Source organism: Physella acuta, unplaced genomic scaffold (assembly GCF_028476545.2).
Source record: "Physella acuta isolate Inbredline_101_S28 unplaced genomic scaffold, ASM2847654v3 ptg001329l, whole genome shotgun sequence".
NCBI lineage: Eukaryota > Metazoa > Mollusca > Gastropoda > Physidae > Physella > Physella acuta.
In genome coordinates this window covers 149,897-168,172 of record NW_026732844.1, presented here as the reverse complement: position 1 = coordinate 168,172, position 18,276 = coordinate 149,897, and the positions used below count along the sequence as shown (strand labels likewise).

General features: G+C 41.1%; 1 protein-coding gene across 8 annotated transcripts in view; it reads right to left on the bottom strand.

Moving 5' to 3' along the window:
- LOC131958481 (serine/threonine-protein kinase BRSK2) overlaps window positions 1-18,276 on the bottom strand; it is a 171,271-nt gene that overhangs the window by 58,454 nt on the left and 94,541 nt on the right. For all 8 annotated transcript variants that reach the window (XM_059323549.1, XM_059323554.1, XM_059323553.1 and 5 more), the window contains 2 exons: window positions 8,602-8,742; window positions 7,951-8,067 (listed from right to left, as the gene is read on the bottom strand). In XM_059323549.1, coding sequence (XP_059179532.1) covers window positions 7,951-8,067; window positions 8,602-8,742 — 258 coding nt within the window. The remainder of the gene's footprint in view (window positions 1-7,950; window positions 8,068-8,601; window positions 8,743-18,276) is intronic.

Genomic DNA, 18,276 nt, shown 5'->3' with positions numbered 1-18,276 from the left:
ATATATATATATATATATATATATATATATATATATATATATATATATATATATATATATATATATATATATATATAAATATATATATATATATATATATATATATGTGACCTAGGCTAGTTGCATCTATCCTGTTCGCAACGCCCAATGTGACCTTTCCCGAGTCTATCCTGCCCGACAACGCCAATTGTAACGAGTTGAACCACTCATGCTACACAACATCGACTACAGTAGAAAGACTCGAAGATGCAGGTTCGCTATTGATCCTTTTATTACATGAATCAAGAAATGTTTCAATATAACACAATGAATCAACAGAGATGTTTCACAATAATAGTCTGAATCAACTGACCCCCTAACAGTCCTCACTAGGCTTCATATAACTGAATCCACAAGTCTATTGTCCTTCTTAACACAATATAACCAACTTGGGTATGTCACCCAGACTGACTGATCTAAAGCAAGCGACGACGACGGAAGAGAGAGAACGAGTCCTGCCGTGCCCTCCTATTTATGCCTTGTATCCGTACTCGTCTCCGTACTTGTATTCCTCCGTAATCGATACTTGTACTCGATCTCCGACCACCAGTTGCGTAGTTCAAACGTACAGACCGTAAAATAACATCTGCGTCCTATCCATCAAAGTTGACAGGCCGTCTGAATACCGTTTCCCAAAATAGCACGCCTTGGCTTTGAGGTTGTTATCAGCCCGACCCAATAAGCCACCTGTTATCGGTTGCATCAGACCAACACCGTGTCTCGGCTTCTCGTTCGTTATCATTTGTAACTGGTAGTTAGGCCTACCCCAGTTACATCCACCCCTGCTTTTTTTGTGTGTTTTCAACCACAAACAACGCCTGGCAGGTGCACTCCTCCAAAGTCAATCGCACAGTCGTAAAAAAAAAATCTATTGTTCCACTCACTGTCCACGACGTTCCATTCGTATACGATTGACAGTTCTACCTATTTCACATATCTACTGTGTCTACACCATCTTTCTGAGACACAAAACAGTTCTAGAATTCACATCCACCCTTTCCATTTGGTGACTTCACCAGTTCACTTTTATAGCTTTTTGAACAGTCTGTTCTCATACCAGCGCGACCATGAAAGACTTGATGGTTGCTGACAAAAAATTTCGTCTTCCTTCTGTTCCTCAAACTTCTCCGCGGACCACTTATCTGATGGTCTACTGTCTCTCTGCTTCTGGAAGGAACGGGATCCTCTTTGTTGCCGTTATCCTCCACTTGTGTATCGCGGTTGTTCTGATGATGGTGATATGGTTCCGGGATGGGTATGTGAATTACCGTTATAGTTTCCGGTTCCCTAATTGTCTTGGATTTCCTTGTGTGTACTTGCTCTTCTTGCCTATTCCAATATTTCTTTAATTGAGCAATATTCGCCCACCGATCCGGTTTGGCGTGATCGATGGGTCTTATCTTAAAGGGGCCACCTGCTGCTTTAGGCATCTCCACGACTTGCCATATCTCCTGTCCCCAGAGATCGTGGATTTTGTTTCTGCCTAACGGGTGGCTACGCAGTAATACCCTGTCATTCAGTTTGAGTGGCGGGTCCTTCGTCTGTATCGGCGGTTCCCTTCGCCGAGATTCATGTTCTAGTCTTTCCTGTACTACCCTGTACATTTCTCTAATTCTTCTCATATGTTCATTCACATATTCCAGTGCGGTGTATGAGCCAGTCATACTCTCCTTTTTTCCTAAGAACAAATCAAGAGGGAGTCGAGCCTCCCGTCCGAACAGCAACATGTATGGCGTAAAGCCGGTTGTGGCATGGGGTGTGCAGTTGTATAGATATACCAACTCTGGGAGAAAATCAGGCCAACGTTTTTTCTGTTCAGGTTCTAGCGTACGCAGCAAATCATGCATGCTGCGGTTGAACCGTTCACACTGTCCGTTTCCTTTCGGATTAAATGTGGTTGTTCTAGATTTGTTGATCCCGTAGTGGCTGCACAGTTGGTTAATTACTTCTGACTCGAAAGCCCTTCCTTGGTCAGAGTGTAATTGTCTTGGTATGCCATATTTGATGAACCAATGTTCTATTAAGACCTTTGCCACTGTTTTGGCAGTCTGATCTCGCGTGGGCACCCACCGTCCATTTGGTGAATACATCAGTCATTACCAACACATGTTCCGTCCCATCCGATGATTGCTCCAACGACGTAAAATCCATAGCCACAATCTCTAGTGGTTTTGTCGCTAATAGGTGTCCCGATGGCTGTCTCATTTTGACAACTGGCATTTTCGCATGCTGACACCTCACACAAGCCTCACAATGGCGTTTGACCTCCATTTCCATATTGGGCCAGTAACACCTCCGTCGTAATATTTTGTGGGTTCTGTCCTGACCCTGGTGTCCTGCCCTGTCATGTGCCAACCTTAGCACTTCTTCTCGTAATTGTCCCGGCACCACCACCTGGTGTATTGTGCCATCAATTTGGTCATGAATTCTCCGCATGAGAACACCATCCTTTATACTGAGACGGTTCCACTGACTCAGTATTTTCTTTGTTTCTCGACCAAATTGTTCTCTTTCCCTTCTTCCTGGGAATTTTTGTTCCTGGACGTGTTTCAATAGCGGTTGTAAGCCACTATCCGTTCTCTGGGCATCTCTTATCTTTTGGTGATTAAGGCAATTAAAATCACTACTGTCCATATGTTCGGGTTCCGTGGATATGTGCTCCACCCCGGTCTGCCCGTTTTGCATCACTTGTACCCCATGAGGGATATCTGTTGACGCTCTGACCTCACATATTCCTGTCAGTGTTTCTTCCTCATCACCCGGTCTCTCGTAAGGATTCCTTGATAAGGCGTCCGCATTGCCCTTGGACCGCCCCGGGCGATACTTTATCTCTAGGTCAAAGAGTGCCAATTCTGCTGCCCATCGCTGTTCGATGGATCCCAACTTTGCTGTCTTTAGGTGACTCAAGGGGTTATTGTCAGTGTATACCACACATTTAGCACCTAATAAATAGTCCCTGAATTTTTCCGTCACAGCCCATTTTAATGTCAAAAGTTCTAGTTTCATGGCGCTGTAATTTGTCATGTTCTTCTCTGATCCCTTCAGAGCTCGACTGGCATACGCAATAACCCTGAAACCTTGCTTTTGTTGTTGTGATAGCACAGCTCCCAGACCTTTAGAGCTGGCGTCAATTTCTAGCCGAAATGGTTTGTCAAAGTCTGCGTATCCCAATATCGGCGCCTCTGTCAAAGCCTTTTTCAAGAGCTTAAACGAGTTCAGGCATTCATCAGTCCATAATTCACCTATCCGTTGTGTTTTACCTTTCTTTTTCTCCTTACTGTGTTTCTTTGTCATTTTGTTTACCAAGTCATGCAATGGTGCGGCAATTTTTGCAAAACCCGGCACAAATTTTCTATAATAGGAAGCAAAACCCAAGAATGACCTGACCTCTACCGTAGTTGTTGGTTGTTTCCATTCTTTAACAGCTGCAATTTTATCTGGGTCAGTGGCGATGCCATCCGACGAAATCACGTAACCCAAAAAATGTACCGACTTCAAACCAAAGCAGCATTTGTCTGGGTTCAGCTTTACTCCTATCTCCCTAAGACGGAGAAACACTTGTTCTAATCTTTTTAGATGGTCCTCCCAAGTTTTTGAGTAAACTAGAATATCATCCAAATACACCAACATTATTTGAAATAGAAAGTCACTCATAGCACTCTGCATTACTCGCTGGAATGTAGCAGGTGCATTAGTTAGACCAAACGGCATACGGGTCCACTCGTACAGTCCCAGTGGAGAAATAAATGCAGTTTTATGTTGATCGTTGGGGTGCATGGCCACTTGGTGGTAGCCACTAGCCAAATCCAAGGTAGAAAAAAATCTTGCTCCCCCCAACGCATCAAGACATTCATCAATACGAGGCAAGGGGAATGCATCCCTTCTTGTGATATTGTTCAATTTCCGGTAATCACAACACAGTCTTATCTCCCCTGACTTCTTTTTTACCACTACAATCGGTGCCGCATATGGGCTCGTACTGGTTGTAATAATTCCCTTTTTTAGTAGATCGTTCAGGTGTGCTTTCACCGCAGAGTAGTGACTTGGTGGCAATCTTCGATAAGGTTGCGCCACCGGCTTGTCTTGTAGTAAGGGTATCTGGTGTTTTATTACTTCCGTGTACCCCAAATCACCCTCATACGAGGCAAATATATCACTGTATTTCTTCAGCAATTCATTTAGTTTTGGGTCCTCAGTTTCCGGGAATGTATATGATCGGCCATCTTCTTTCTTCACCTCGGCCGTCACATTGACCGACCTAATTGTTACTTCATTACTACTGGTATTGATCAGTTCGATGCACTGTGCCGACCGTTGTACCTCGACGTTCTGTGGTACTCCTACCCGAGTATTAGGCGGTATAAAAATTTCTTCATCCAAAACATTTGCCACTAGTCCTTGAACTAGTCCATTTTCCGCTGATGTGTATGTCCGCAGTAACACGACGCCTGCCCTCAGTGCGGCGCCACATGGTTCTATCATCACATCACCATTCACGCTTCTATCACCAATTTGTAATGTGATTGCCTTGACCGTGTTTGCCGGGACTGATATCCTTCCTCTGGTCTTGGCAAACCTGGCCAACTTGGATCCCCGACCTGGTGTGGTCGATCCGACAATATTTGTAAGAAATTCTGGCAACTGGCCAAGAATATTCATGCCCAACAGGCAAGGTATATTTGACACATTTGTCTCTAGGTTGTGTTTCGTAACGAACACCCCAACTTGCTTCAACCTATGTCCTGCCACCACGACATCCGCCAGAAAATAACCACAGTATGGAATGGTTAGTCCATTAGCTGCCGTCAGGCGCATGCATGTGTCAGACCTCAACCTATGGTCTTTTCCTTTCATCCATTTGGTGTAAAAATTTTCCGTGATTGTCGTCACCTGGGAGCCTGTATCCACAATTGCCTTCACCGCGATGTCCCCAATCGTAATCACCATTTCGGGACAGACTCCCATCATTTTGCTTCTTGGGCCATACCCTCGCCCCTCTGTAGCCTGGCCCTGCCTTACAGAGGACGACCGTTTCCCTGGCAGTACCGTGCCATATGTCCGGGTTGTGAACAAGACAAACAAATTGGCCGACCGTCGGCCGTCCATTGGAGTGATGGCTTGGCCGGACGCGGCCGTCCAACCCGTCCCTGTTTTGTCCCGTTCTTTTCCCGATTCTCAGCTGTTGACCTGCTTTCTAACCTCTCCAAACGTTGGTCAACCTTATCTAGGTGGGCCAACAGTTGAGCCATCATGGTCTCCATCGTGTCGGCCCCTGTGGGTGGGGATTGTCTCTGTTCAGGTACAGAAACTTTGTCCACCGAACAGTTCGATTGGTCCTCATCCTCGGACCTGCGGATCGCTGAGTTCCTGACCTGGAGGAAGGTCAACTGCGGTTCTTTGTGGACCTCCTCTTTCAACTCTCTTCTTAGGATCGGGGTTGCCAGCCCCTCAATGAAATGGTCCCTCAGTAGGCGTACCTCAATGTCCGGTGTTTTGACCTTTACCGAATCAAAGGCCCTATTCATCCGGTGTGAGTACTCCATCACACTCTCCGCCAACCTCTGCCTTAAGCCTACGAACCCTGCCAGCAGTTGCGATCCCGACCGTCTCTCCCCAAAGGTCTCCATAATCAGATCCAGCACCTTATCTGGATCTGATTGGATGGTTTTATCGTGGCATTTGACCTCTGCCCTAACCGTCTCTCCTATGCTGCCCATCAGCAGTCTTAATCTTTCCTCTGGTGACATGCCTCTCGAGGCCCAGGCCGCTTTGACCTCTTCACTGAACCTGTTGGTTAAAGTGGGATCCCCGTCCCCGTAAAATTTGTTAATGTGGGACTCTCTGGGTAGGACCACTATATGGGTCTGCTTCTCGTCCAGAGTAGACATTTTATTCCGTAAGTAAAACAAAAGAGTTCTTTCTTACCGTGTGTATATGAAAAAATTTTCCTCGATTTTCACAGTTCCTGAATGTCCGAATTCACATACACACAAAACACAGTTATGCACAAGGTTGACTATGGGTGCCTAAATCGGCAAGTCTAGTTGAATTCATCCTGCCGACGACGCCAAATGTGACCTAGGCTAGTTGCATCTATCCTGTTCGCAACGCCCAATGTGACCTTTCCCGAGTCTATCCTGCCCGACAACGCCAATTGTAACGAGTTGAACCACTCATGCTACACAACATCGACTACAGTAGAAAGACTCGAAGATGCAGGTTCGCTATTGATCCTTTTATTACATGAATCAAGAAATGTTTCAATATAACACAATGAATCAACAGAGATGTTTCACAATAATAGTCTGAATCAACTGACCCCCTAACAGTCCTCACTAGGCTTCATATAACTGAATCCACAAGTCTATTGTCCTTCTTAACACAATATAACCAACTTGGGTATGTCACCCAGACTGACTGATCTAAAGCAAGCGACGACGACGGAAGAGAGAGAACGAGTCCTGCCGTGCCCTCCTATTTATGCCTTGTATCCGTACTCGTCTCCGTACTTGTATTCCTCCGTAATCGATACTTGTACTCGATCTCCGACCACCAGTTGCGTAGTTCAAACGTACAGACCGTAAAATAACATCTGCGTCCTATCCATCAAAGTTGACAGGCCGTCTGAATACCGTTTCCCAAAATAGCACGCCTTGGCTTTGAGGTTGTTATCAGCCCGACCCAATAAGCCACCTGTTATCGGTTGCATCAGACCAACACCGTGTCTCGGCTTCTCGTTCGTTATCATTTGTAACTGGTAGTTAGGCCTACCCCAGTTACATATATATATATATATATATATATATATGCAAACATGTATATCTATGTATTATGGGTGCAGTACATACGAGTATACATATACGATAGTCTTAAATCTTGCTTCTAATGAATGTCTTCGAACAAAAATTAATGAGAATGACGTGGATTTTATGATGCGCAGAATTGATTACCCATAACTAGGCTCAGGTAACCAATGACCCAAGATGTGAGTGTATGTGTATCAAATCCTGACGTAGGTTCGCGTTAGTGCTACGGGTGGCGTGGGGGGGGGGGTGGGGTGGGGTGGTTAGGTATTGGTTATGAGGCTGATGTTTGACGGTCGATACTATAGATAAAAAAGTTAGTCCGTTTTTAAAACAGATCTCAAGATAATTTAAAGTTCCCACAGTTGATGTACTAGGAGAAATTAGAATCAACGACTAGCGGCGTTCTAGCTTCCCCAGTGGCAGTGTATGAAATGAATTTTACCTTTTAGATTAACACCAAACGTACAGACTGGCACATAAAGGCGCCCTAAAACGTACAGACTAGCACCGAAAGGCGCCCTAAAACGTACAGACTGGCACATAAAGGCGCCCTAAAACGTACAGACTAGCACCGAAAGGCGCCCTAAAACGTACAGACTAACACCAAATGGCGCCCTAAAACGTACAGACTGGCACCTAACGGCGCCCTAAAACGTACAGACTAGCACCGAAAGGCGCCCTAAAACGTACAGACTGGCACATAAAGGCGCCCTAAAACGTACAGACTAGCACCGAAAGGCGCCCTAAAACGTACAGACTAACACCAAATGGCGCCCTAAAGCGTACAGACTGGCACCTAACGGCGCCCTAAAACGTACAGACTGGCACATCAAGGCGCCCTAAAACGTACAGACTAACACCAAATGGCGCCCTAAAACGTACAGACTGGCACCTAACGGCGCCCTAAAACGTACAGACTGGCACATAAAGGCGCCCTAAAACATACAGACTGGCACCTAACGGCGCCCTAAAACGTACAGACTGGCACACAAAGGCGCCCTAAAACATACAGACTGGCACCTAACGGCGCCCTAAAACGTACAGACTGGCACATAAAGGCGCCCTAAAACATACAGACTAACAGCCAGAAAGTTGAGGTACTCACCCGCAACTTGTCTCCAGCATGGAACCCTCCACCTGAAGGGACGCCATGCCGAAGTCTGCGACTCGTATATTGCTTTTCTCGTCAAGTAGAAGATTCTCTGGCTTTAAATCTCTGTGGCTGCAGGAATACAATACAGAAATTTTGTCAAAGTATTGGCCAAATGAAAAAAATTTGGTCAGAAATTTTTTTTTAATAAAATTCAAGTATGAATTTTCGGTCAAAGTAATTGCCAAACGAAAAAACAAAAATTGGCTAGAAATCTTAAAAAATAAAACATCAGTAAAATTTATAAACTAAAAGTCGAAAACATTTTAGTGTTGAAAAAAAAATACAAAAAAAAAACAAAAAAAAAAACCATAACAAACAAAAACGAACAACAACAAAGCAATGTTATAGTATTAAAAATGAAAGAAACAAAAAAAACAACAACAAAAAACAAAAAAACAACAAGGGTTTATTATTTGTTTCTTAAAATAACATTTATGTAGGAAACATGCCGCCGTGTTGATTATTACTGTAACTATTAAATGTGCTTTCACTAAGTTTTCACTAAATTTCACTGAGAATAACTGGAATAATAAATGTCGAGATAATTTGTCATTGAAATGTATTATGGCAATTGTAAAAAAGCAACAAAAAACGCGTACTCACCAAATATTATGGCTATGACAAAAATCTAATGCGGAGATAATTTGTCTAAAAAACTTTCGCGCTTCCTTGGGCGTGAGTCGTCCTTTCTTGACCAGGTAATCGAATAGCTCACCCCCGGACACGTGCTCAAGTATCAGGTACCTGGGAGAGAGAAAATAGGTCAGTTGTCAGCAACGTGAAAAATATGGAGTGGTATCTATATACAGGTCAACTGTCAGTCATGTGACATTATGGAGTAGTATCAATATATAGGTCAACTGTCAGTTTGGTGACAATATGGAGTGGTATCAATATATAGGTCAACTGTCATAAACGTGACAAATCGGAGTGGTATTATAATATAGTTTAACTGTCAGCAATGTGACATTATGGAGTGTTATCAATATATAGGTCAACTGTCAGTAATGTGACATTATGGAGTGGTATCAATATATAGGTCAACTGTCAGTAATGTGAGAATATGGAGTGGTATCAATATATAGGTCAACTGTGTAAATGTGACATTATGGAGTGGTATCAATATATAGGTCAACTGTCAGAAAGTGACATCATGGAGTGGTATCAATATGTAGGTCAACTGTCAGTAAAGTGACATTATGGAGTGGTATTAATATATAGGTCAACTGTCAGTAATGTGACATGGAGTGGTATCAATATATAGGTTAACTGTCAGTTTGGTTACAGATTGGAGTAGTCTCAATTAAAAGGTCAACAGTCAGGAACGTAAAAATCATATTATCAATATAATTATAGGTCAACAGTCAGGAACGTAAAAATCGTATTATCAATATAATTATAGGTCAACAATGAGTCAGGTGACAAATGGGAGTGGTCTTATAATATAGGCCAATAACCAGTCACCTGGGGGGGGGGGGTGTATTGATATTACACAATAACAAATAGCAAGATAGCAAATAATGAACAGAAAAATCAGCACGAACTGAACTGAACAACTTATGAGCAAAGGTGGGCTGGCCAATCGCGGTGGGCCTCCCAGAAAAATATCTCAGTGGGCCCCCCAGAAAAATATTTCGGTGGCCCCCCCAGAAAAATATTTCGGTGGGCCCCCAAGAAAATATCTCAGTGGGCCCCCAAGAAAATATCTCAGTGGGCCCCCCAGAAAAATATCTCAGTGGGCCCCCCAGAAAAATATCTCAGTGGGCCCCCCAGAAAAATATCTCAGTGGGCTCCCAGAAAAATATCTCAGTGGGCAAGAGAAAAATATCTCAGTGGGCCCCAAGAAAATATCTCAGTGGGCCCCCAAGAAAATATCTCAGTGGGCCCCCAGAAAATATCTAAGTGGGCCCCCCCAGAAAATATCTCAGTGGGCCTACCAGAAAATATATCAGTGGGCCCCCAAGTAAATATCTCAGTGGGCCCCTCAGTAAATATCTCAGTGGGCCCCCCAGAAAAATATCTCAGTGACCAGAAAATATCTCAGTGGGCCCCCCAGAACAATATCTTAGTGGGCCCCCCAGAAAAATATTTCGGTGGGCCATGTACTATTACTGTTGATGTTTTTTTAAATTGTTGGTATTTTACCATTCTTTCATACCCAGTCGTAAAATACAAACGCTGTGACGGAGAAAATAATGCACACTGGGAATTTCAAATCGGGGTTGGGGGGGGGAGCTTTTATAATTTCCCGGGCCACTTAGACACCCCCACCCCCGTTTATAATAAGGACTTTATGAAACGAAAAATATGTGTCAGAAGCTCACACATTTTTAACGAAGTTATTTACTATTTAATTAGTTTTTTTAACTGCTTCGAATGTCAAACTGACCTCCACGGCGGAAATTCGTTTACACCCCCCCCCCCGGGGGTAGGTCACGAAGTCATACAAAAAAATAAACAGTTACAGATTTACATAAATGTCATTTATCAAAAGTAGTATATGTTATTATATAAAATTCAATTTATAGGTCTTCTAGCCTAATTGTTTCTAAAAAAAAAGTGTAGTTATTTAATTAATGCCCGTATAATGAGGGAAGGGGTTGATCCTTGACCTTTATAACACCAGCCCAATGCACATTTATTTCCAGCATATAGCATAAACAACTCCCCATTTAAAAAAAAAATCAGCTCAATTTCCTAGCTCCAAGATGGACGACACGAACCGGAAGTGTATAATGTCCGGGCCTATGACGTCACACGCGGGTAAAAAAAAATCCTTCGCTTAAAAAACCGTCATAAAATGGGTGAATTTTAAGCCCTGTAGAAAGAGGTGAACGGTCAATAAAAAAAACCTTTTAGGAGATCAATATCGAGTTTATAAAAGTGCACAGTAAGTATCTAACTACCAATTACCATAACTAGCTAGTGCATCTAACTACCAATGACTATAACTAGCTAGTGCATCTAACTACCAATTATCATAACTAGCTAGTGCATCTAACAATCAATGACCATAACTAGCGTGTGCATCTAACTACCAATTACCATAATTAGCTAGTGCATCTTACTACCAATTACCATAACTAGCTAGTACATCAAACTACCAATTACCATAATTAGCTAGTGCATCTTACTACCAATTACCACAACTAGCTATTGCATCTAACTACCAATTACCATAATTAGCTAGTGCATCTAACTAATAATTACCATAACTAACTAGTGCATCTAACTACCAAATACCATAACTAGCTAGTGCTTACAACTACAATTTTTCCATAAAAAGAATATAAGTTGTCAAATGCCGACTAGAGTAAGCTTCCAATCAAATATTTACGAAGGACCTAACATAAAAGAAGATGTTGTATGCTCAATACAAGGGAAACATTTAAAGTTTTGTGGTCATTGAGGAAACTCAAAAATATAATTATGTGGTCTTAGAGAAAACTTAAAAAAAAAAACAATTATATCGTCATGGAGAACAAGAAAGAGTAAAGTTATTTCTTGACCAACTGGAACTTAAACGCTTGGTAAGAGGATGGTCTAATTAAAGTTAAACACGCCCACCAACCTCATGAACACACCCACCAACCCCATTAGCACACCAACCAACTCCACGAACACACCCACCAACCCTAAGAACACACCCACTAACCCCACGAAAAACCCAACAACCCATCAAACACACCCACCAACCTCACGAACACACCCACCAACTCTACACCCACCAACCCTAAGAACACACCCACCAACCTCACGAACACACCCACCAACCTTAAGAACATCCACTGACCCCACGAAAAACCCAACAACCCATCAAACACACCCACCAACCTCACGAACACACCCACCAACCCTAAGAACACACCCACCAACCCTACACCCACCAACCATAAGAACACACCCACCAACCATAAGAACACACCCACCAACCCTACACCCACCAACCATAAGAACACACCCACCAATCAAAAGAACACACCCACCAACCTAAGAACACATCCACCAACCCTAAAAAAACACACGTACCAACCCTAAAAACACACCCACCAACCCCACAAACACACCCACCAACCCCCCAATCACACCCACCACGACCAACCCAACCCAACCCTGCACCACACGGCTCTCCTCCTATCGCCAATGTAATTAACACCTACTTTACAACTCCAGGCGCACGCAACTCTAGAAAGGACACGTGCCTGCGTCATATTACCGCCTATTTGTTTTTTCCGGTCCCCGGTAAACAGACGGGCGAAATGTATTTCGGAAAAGGACAAAGCAACGCTAGAGGTGATTCGGTACCACGGAGTTTGCCGAGCATGCGCAGAATACGGCGTATCGTTAAGCCCTAACATCGGCTTACGCTTTCGGATGAGTGGGGTAAGGTGGGGGTAAGGGGGGGGGGGGGTGAGTTATTGTAAGTTGAGTAAAGTCCACTTTCAAACATGCCGGTTCGTGCAAGGGAAGTAGAATTCACATCCTTCTGTGACCTTGGCATGTGAAGTTCCCTTTCAAACCTGACTGTCTGTGGGACAAATGAAGTAGATTTTACCTGTTTCTTAGTTGTTCTTAGCAGAAATGCGTGTGTGTGTGAGTACCGTTTGGCACCTTCCTCTTACAGAACTCATGATCTTGAAGAATTCCATTCATTTATATTTATTTTCATATATATATATATATATATATATATATATATATATATATATATATATATATATATATATATATATATATATATATATATATATATCACACACGCACCTCCCAGTTTGAACCCAGGTGTGTGAGGTGTGAGTGAGTCAGCACTTGTTGGATATCGAACGTCTATTATGAATACTTCAGATGAAGGACAAAAAAAAACAACAACAACGGTATTTTAAAAGATCTGAGTAGGTCTACACGTGCGGTCTACTGACACTGTGTCATTGTTCCTCTTTTAAAAAACCCCCAATATATATATATATATATATATATATATATATATATATATATATATATATATATATATATATATATATATATATATATATATATATATATATATAATTTATATTATAAAATACTATTTATTCATATAAAAACATACACATATTCCGCGCTGAACTTAAGAAAGTATTTTAACTCGCTCTGCTAGGATCATAAAATCAAATTATATAACTAGGTATATAGCACTATCCTAACCCAATGTAGAAGCTAATAACTAAAAACTATGTCACTCAAGTGAAATTAATGCACAATGACACATACAAAATGCCTTATGAATAAAAAAACAACAACAATTACTATTCAAAATATTAGAAAAAAATTAAAAAGTGCATTTCGGTAGAGGAAAGCATGGAGCCACTGCCACTGGGCTGGGCCTTGTATCCAAGCAGCTGTCAGCTGTCTGTATTCACTCTACTCCACCCATTCTTATTGTTTTTATCTTGTTTAAAGTTGTTTTTTTACAGTGTAATATTTTTTTGAGTTAAGGAAATAAAATAATATATTATTAAGGAACTAGTGAGCCGTATCCTGACAACAAAGGAGCCGCATACGGCTCGCGAGCTGCAGGTTACCGACCCATGTGTTAGGCCAGGGGAGGCAACCTGCGGCTCGCGAGCCGCATGCGGCTCTTTTGATGTCAAGGTGCGGCTCTTCAGCTCCATGCACAACTAAAAAAAATTATTTTATTTTATTTTTAAAACTCAAAAAAATATGAGTCTGCAACACTCCGTAATGAACGATATAATAATAAATATAAACAATAAACACTCGCTATTTAATTAGAATATTTAGGTACTCCATTTTTCAATGTACTTCCTTGTTTTTTAAAACAGAGTGATTTAAACATAAACAATGCCTGTTCTTGGATCATATTTACCGGGGCACGGGTTTACCTACACTACGGCCCAGCACGCGTGCTATATGAAAGCCTTGAGTTTAAGTTAATCACTCACCGTAATATCACCGTTAATAACTCACTGCTTAAGTGTCGGGGACGGAGTTGCGCTCCTGTTAACCCGATTACAAAATCGCAGGGACGCCACGTACAGCCTCTAGCTCGGTTTAATCGCCGAATGTCGTGTGCCGCAAGGGTGCTCCTTAAAACTAACGTAGGCGCGTAGTGTTCGCGGGATATCCCTGGGTGCCAAACTGCACCCTACAGAGACGCCGGAGGACGCGCCTGATTCGATTTAGTGAGCGACTATAGCAACACATGATATCGAAAACGAACGTAGGAGCCATAGTGCTCGCATGTATGCCTGGGGCTCTTCAGGTCGCGCAATCAACGAAGGTCCGGCGTCTGCGACTGTTGCAGTTTTGCCGCTGAATATAGTAGTACCCCTTATAGTAGTACCCCTGCGAATTTGATTTTTTTTTTACAGATACCTCATCAGGAGTATTCCCAACAACTTCCTATATTTTCATGGCGATCGGATGAAAGGTGTAGTAATGAATAAAAGACAATCAGACATACACCCACACACACACCTATATATATATATATATATATATATATATATATATATATATATATATATATATATATATATATATATGTGTGTGTGTGTGTGTGTATGTATATACCTAATCAAAGATCATGATATTGAAATTAAAATGATAGTGGCTCTTTAAAAGCTGGAAAATTTTGTAAATTGTAACTTTTGGCTCTTCTGTCTCAAAAGGTTGCCGACCCCTGTGTTAGGCCACATGAAAATGAAGGCCATATAAAAAAAATAATTTTATTATTTTATGGAAATCGATTAAAGGAAATAGACAAAATTTCTTTGAAGTTCATGCAATACAAGCTTGGTCTGAACGTTCGCTTATCTAAAACTACAATATTTAAAAGGGTTAATGGGTTTTCATTTACAAAATATTCAAATACTAATTTTAGAATCTGTAAACCGCTATCAGCAATAAAGCCGTATAATGCTTCGTATATTCTAAAACACAACAAATAATAATTCTTAGTTTTATGTTGTGACTTTTCAATTTTATTTATATTTAAAGGCTTTTAGAAAACATACTTAAAGGTTGTCTCCCTTTGGTAGTTTAAAAAATAATTTAAAAAAAAGGTAATGACTGATTTAGAATATTGTTCTAATTGAATACTCATAATTTAAAAAATAAAAAAACAAAAACAAACCACTATCTACGAAATACAATTATTTTATATTAAATTAGACCATGGACGACTTCACTCTTAATTGAAATATCGGTTAGGATCTCCACAACGCACATGAGTTTTAGGGCCCAAGACACATGGGGCAGATGAAGTCCAGATCATCTGTTTCAGGGACCTCGGCATATGAAGGGATAGTTTGGTCAACACTATGCCCAGCCGCCTTTGTTTTCCATAACATGACTTAGGTACCCATCGCAGTAGATTCAGGGAGGTTCTACTGGCTTAAACACGGATTCGGACTCGAAACTTTCGGGTTAGCAGCCTACCTCTCTACCACTAGGCCACGCCGTCCCATTCATGTGAAGGCTCCGAATTGCCCATCGATCTGAGTAGGGTCTACACGTGCGGTCTACACTGTGTCATTGTTTCCCCTTTAAAACCCCTCAATTGTTGACGCCTCTAACCTCTAACCCTATATATATATATATATATATATATATATATATACAATGTGTGTGTGTGTATGTGTATATATGTATTTTGAGCTCGGAGACCATAATAGAATAACTAAAACAGTAAACGTATTAACATATGGAAAGTCAAGATCTGATTGTTTGCATGGCAGCTGCACAGGTGATGTAGAAGGCTGCTGTGTCGCACCTATCCATCGACTGGCGGCTATGCTATTATTAACACGGATCATCATCATCTTTTACTTAATTAAACGTGTTAGGCCAGGGGTCGGCAACCTTTCGAGGCGATAGAGCCAAAAGTTACAATTTACAAAATTTCCCAGTTTTTAAAGAGCAGCTAACAATTTTTTTGTTCAATATTATGGTATGTGGTTAGGATTAGGTAAACAAATTAAAAATAAATGGGTTTAATTATAAAATACTATTTATTCATATAAAAACATACATATATTTCGCACACAACATAATAAAGTATTTTAGCTAGCTCTGATAGGATAATAAAATCAAATTATATAACTATAGCACTATCCCTACCGAAGTTAGAAGCTAATAACTAAAAAACTATGTCACTCAAGTCAAATTAATGCACACTGACACTTACACAAATGCTTTCTGAATTAAATAACTACTTTTGAAAATATTCGAAAATAATAAATAAAATGTGCACTTCAGTAGTGGAAAGCATGGAACCACTGTCACGGGGCTGACCACATCACAGTTGTGGGGCTAGGTCTTGTGCCCAAGCAGCTGTCAGCATACACTCTACTCCACCTATTCTTAGTTTATCTTGTTTAAAATAGTTTTTTTTACAGTATACATTTTTTTATGAATTATGAAAGTAAAATCATTATTTGGAACTAGTGAGCCGTATCCTGACAACAAAGAAGCCGCAAGGGGCACGGCAGGTTACCGACCACTGTTTAAAGGTTAAGGCGTATGAAATTGAATGCGATAAAAAGGAAATAGATTTTCACAACCGTTCTAAGACCCCATGGACCGGAAACTTTATCTGAACGTTCGGTTATTTTAAGTTACAATATTTAAAAAGGTAAATGTGTTTTTATTTGCAATATATTCAAATACTAGTTTTAAAATCTGTAAACCGCAATCATCGATAGAGCCGTAAAATGCTTCGTATATTCTAAAACACAAAAAATAATAATTCTTAGTTTTATGTTTTGACTTTTCAATTTTATTTATATTTAAAGGCTTTTAGAAAACATACTTAAAGGTTGTCTCCCTTTGATAGTTTAAAAAATAATTTAAAAAAAAAAAGGTAATAACTGATTTAGAATATTGTTCTAATTGAATACTCATGATTAAAAAAAATAATAAATAAAAAACAAAAACAAACCACTACTTACGAAATAAAATTATTTTATATTAAATTAGACCCTGGACGCCTTCACTCTTAAGTGAAATATCGGTTGGGATCTCCACAACGCACATGAGTTTTAGGGCCCAAGACACTTGGGGCAGATGAAGTCCAGATCATCTGTTTCAGGGACCTAGGCATATGAAGGGATAGTGTGGTCAGCACTATGCCCAGCCGCCTTTGTTTTCCATAATGTGACTTAGGTGCCCATCGGAGTAAACTCAGGGAGGTTCTACTGGCTTAAACACGGATTCGGACTCGAAACTTTCGGGTTAGCAGCCTAGCTCTCTACCACTAGGCCACGCCGTCCCCTTCGTGTGAAAATGTTGTGCTCTAAATGCCCCATCGACTCCCACTTCAACTTTTCTTCTTTCTGGATTGTCGTTCTTTAGCATTGACACATAAGCAAGTGAGACGTTTTTTGATTTCGGAGTTGTCTCTCCTGGATGGGTAATTATCCCCAGCTAGCGAGCCTTATCTACCTCGGATTGAAATACAAGTTTTATAGAAAATATATACTTTTACCAGTGTCGTCGTCGCCTCCCCAAACTTTTTTTAGCCCCCCCCCCCCCGAAAATTTCAAGTGTTCCCCCACCCCTCCCCCCGGAGAAAAATTCTGAAAGAAATTGTGGCAAACTATGAAACTGAAACCCATTGATAAGGACATCCAAGCAAGCAAATGGTGATGGGATATAAGAACGGAAGACAATAAACATCACCAAGCAGGTACTATATTAAAACACATGAGCTGACCCGCTACGTAGCATACGCCGCTATCTAGTTGTTTTATTTTCTACTTATCAACAATTCATAATTTGTAAATTCGACACTACCCCACCCCAACCCACCCCACCCCGCCCAGTGAAAGCCGCCGTTTACAGACGACAATGAAAATATCAAGCAGAACTTATTATCTTCCCTTAGTTTCAAATCGCTTAAAACTAAATTATCTGCCCCTAATAGCCGTCACTTATTGGAACCGTCTCTACTATTGTAAACATTCGGGGGTGAACCACAGCTCACCTGACAGGTGGGGAATGAGGGTGGTGGCTAAGCTGCGTGGTATCTTGTATGGTCCCCATGAAGAGAATTATATATATACGAGCCGGCCCGCGGCATAACATACGCCGCTATTTAGTTGTTGTTTTTTCTACTTTTCAGTAATTCATAATTTGTGAATACTACAGTACCAACGCTGACACTGAAAATATTTCTTTAAAACACTATAAGTAGCTCGTTAAGGACCATAATTTCCCCCCCCCCCTTTCCTTCCCCCCAACGTTTAAAATCGTTTCAAACTAAATTATCTGCCTCTA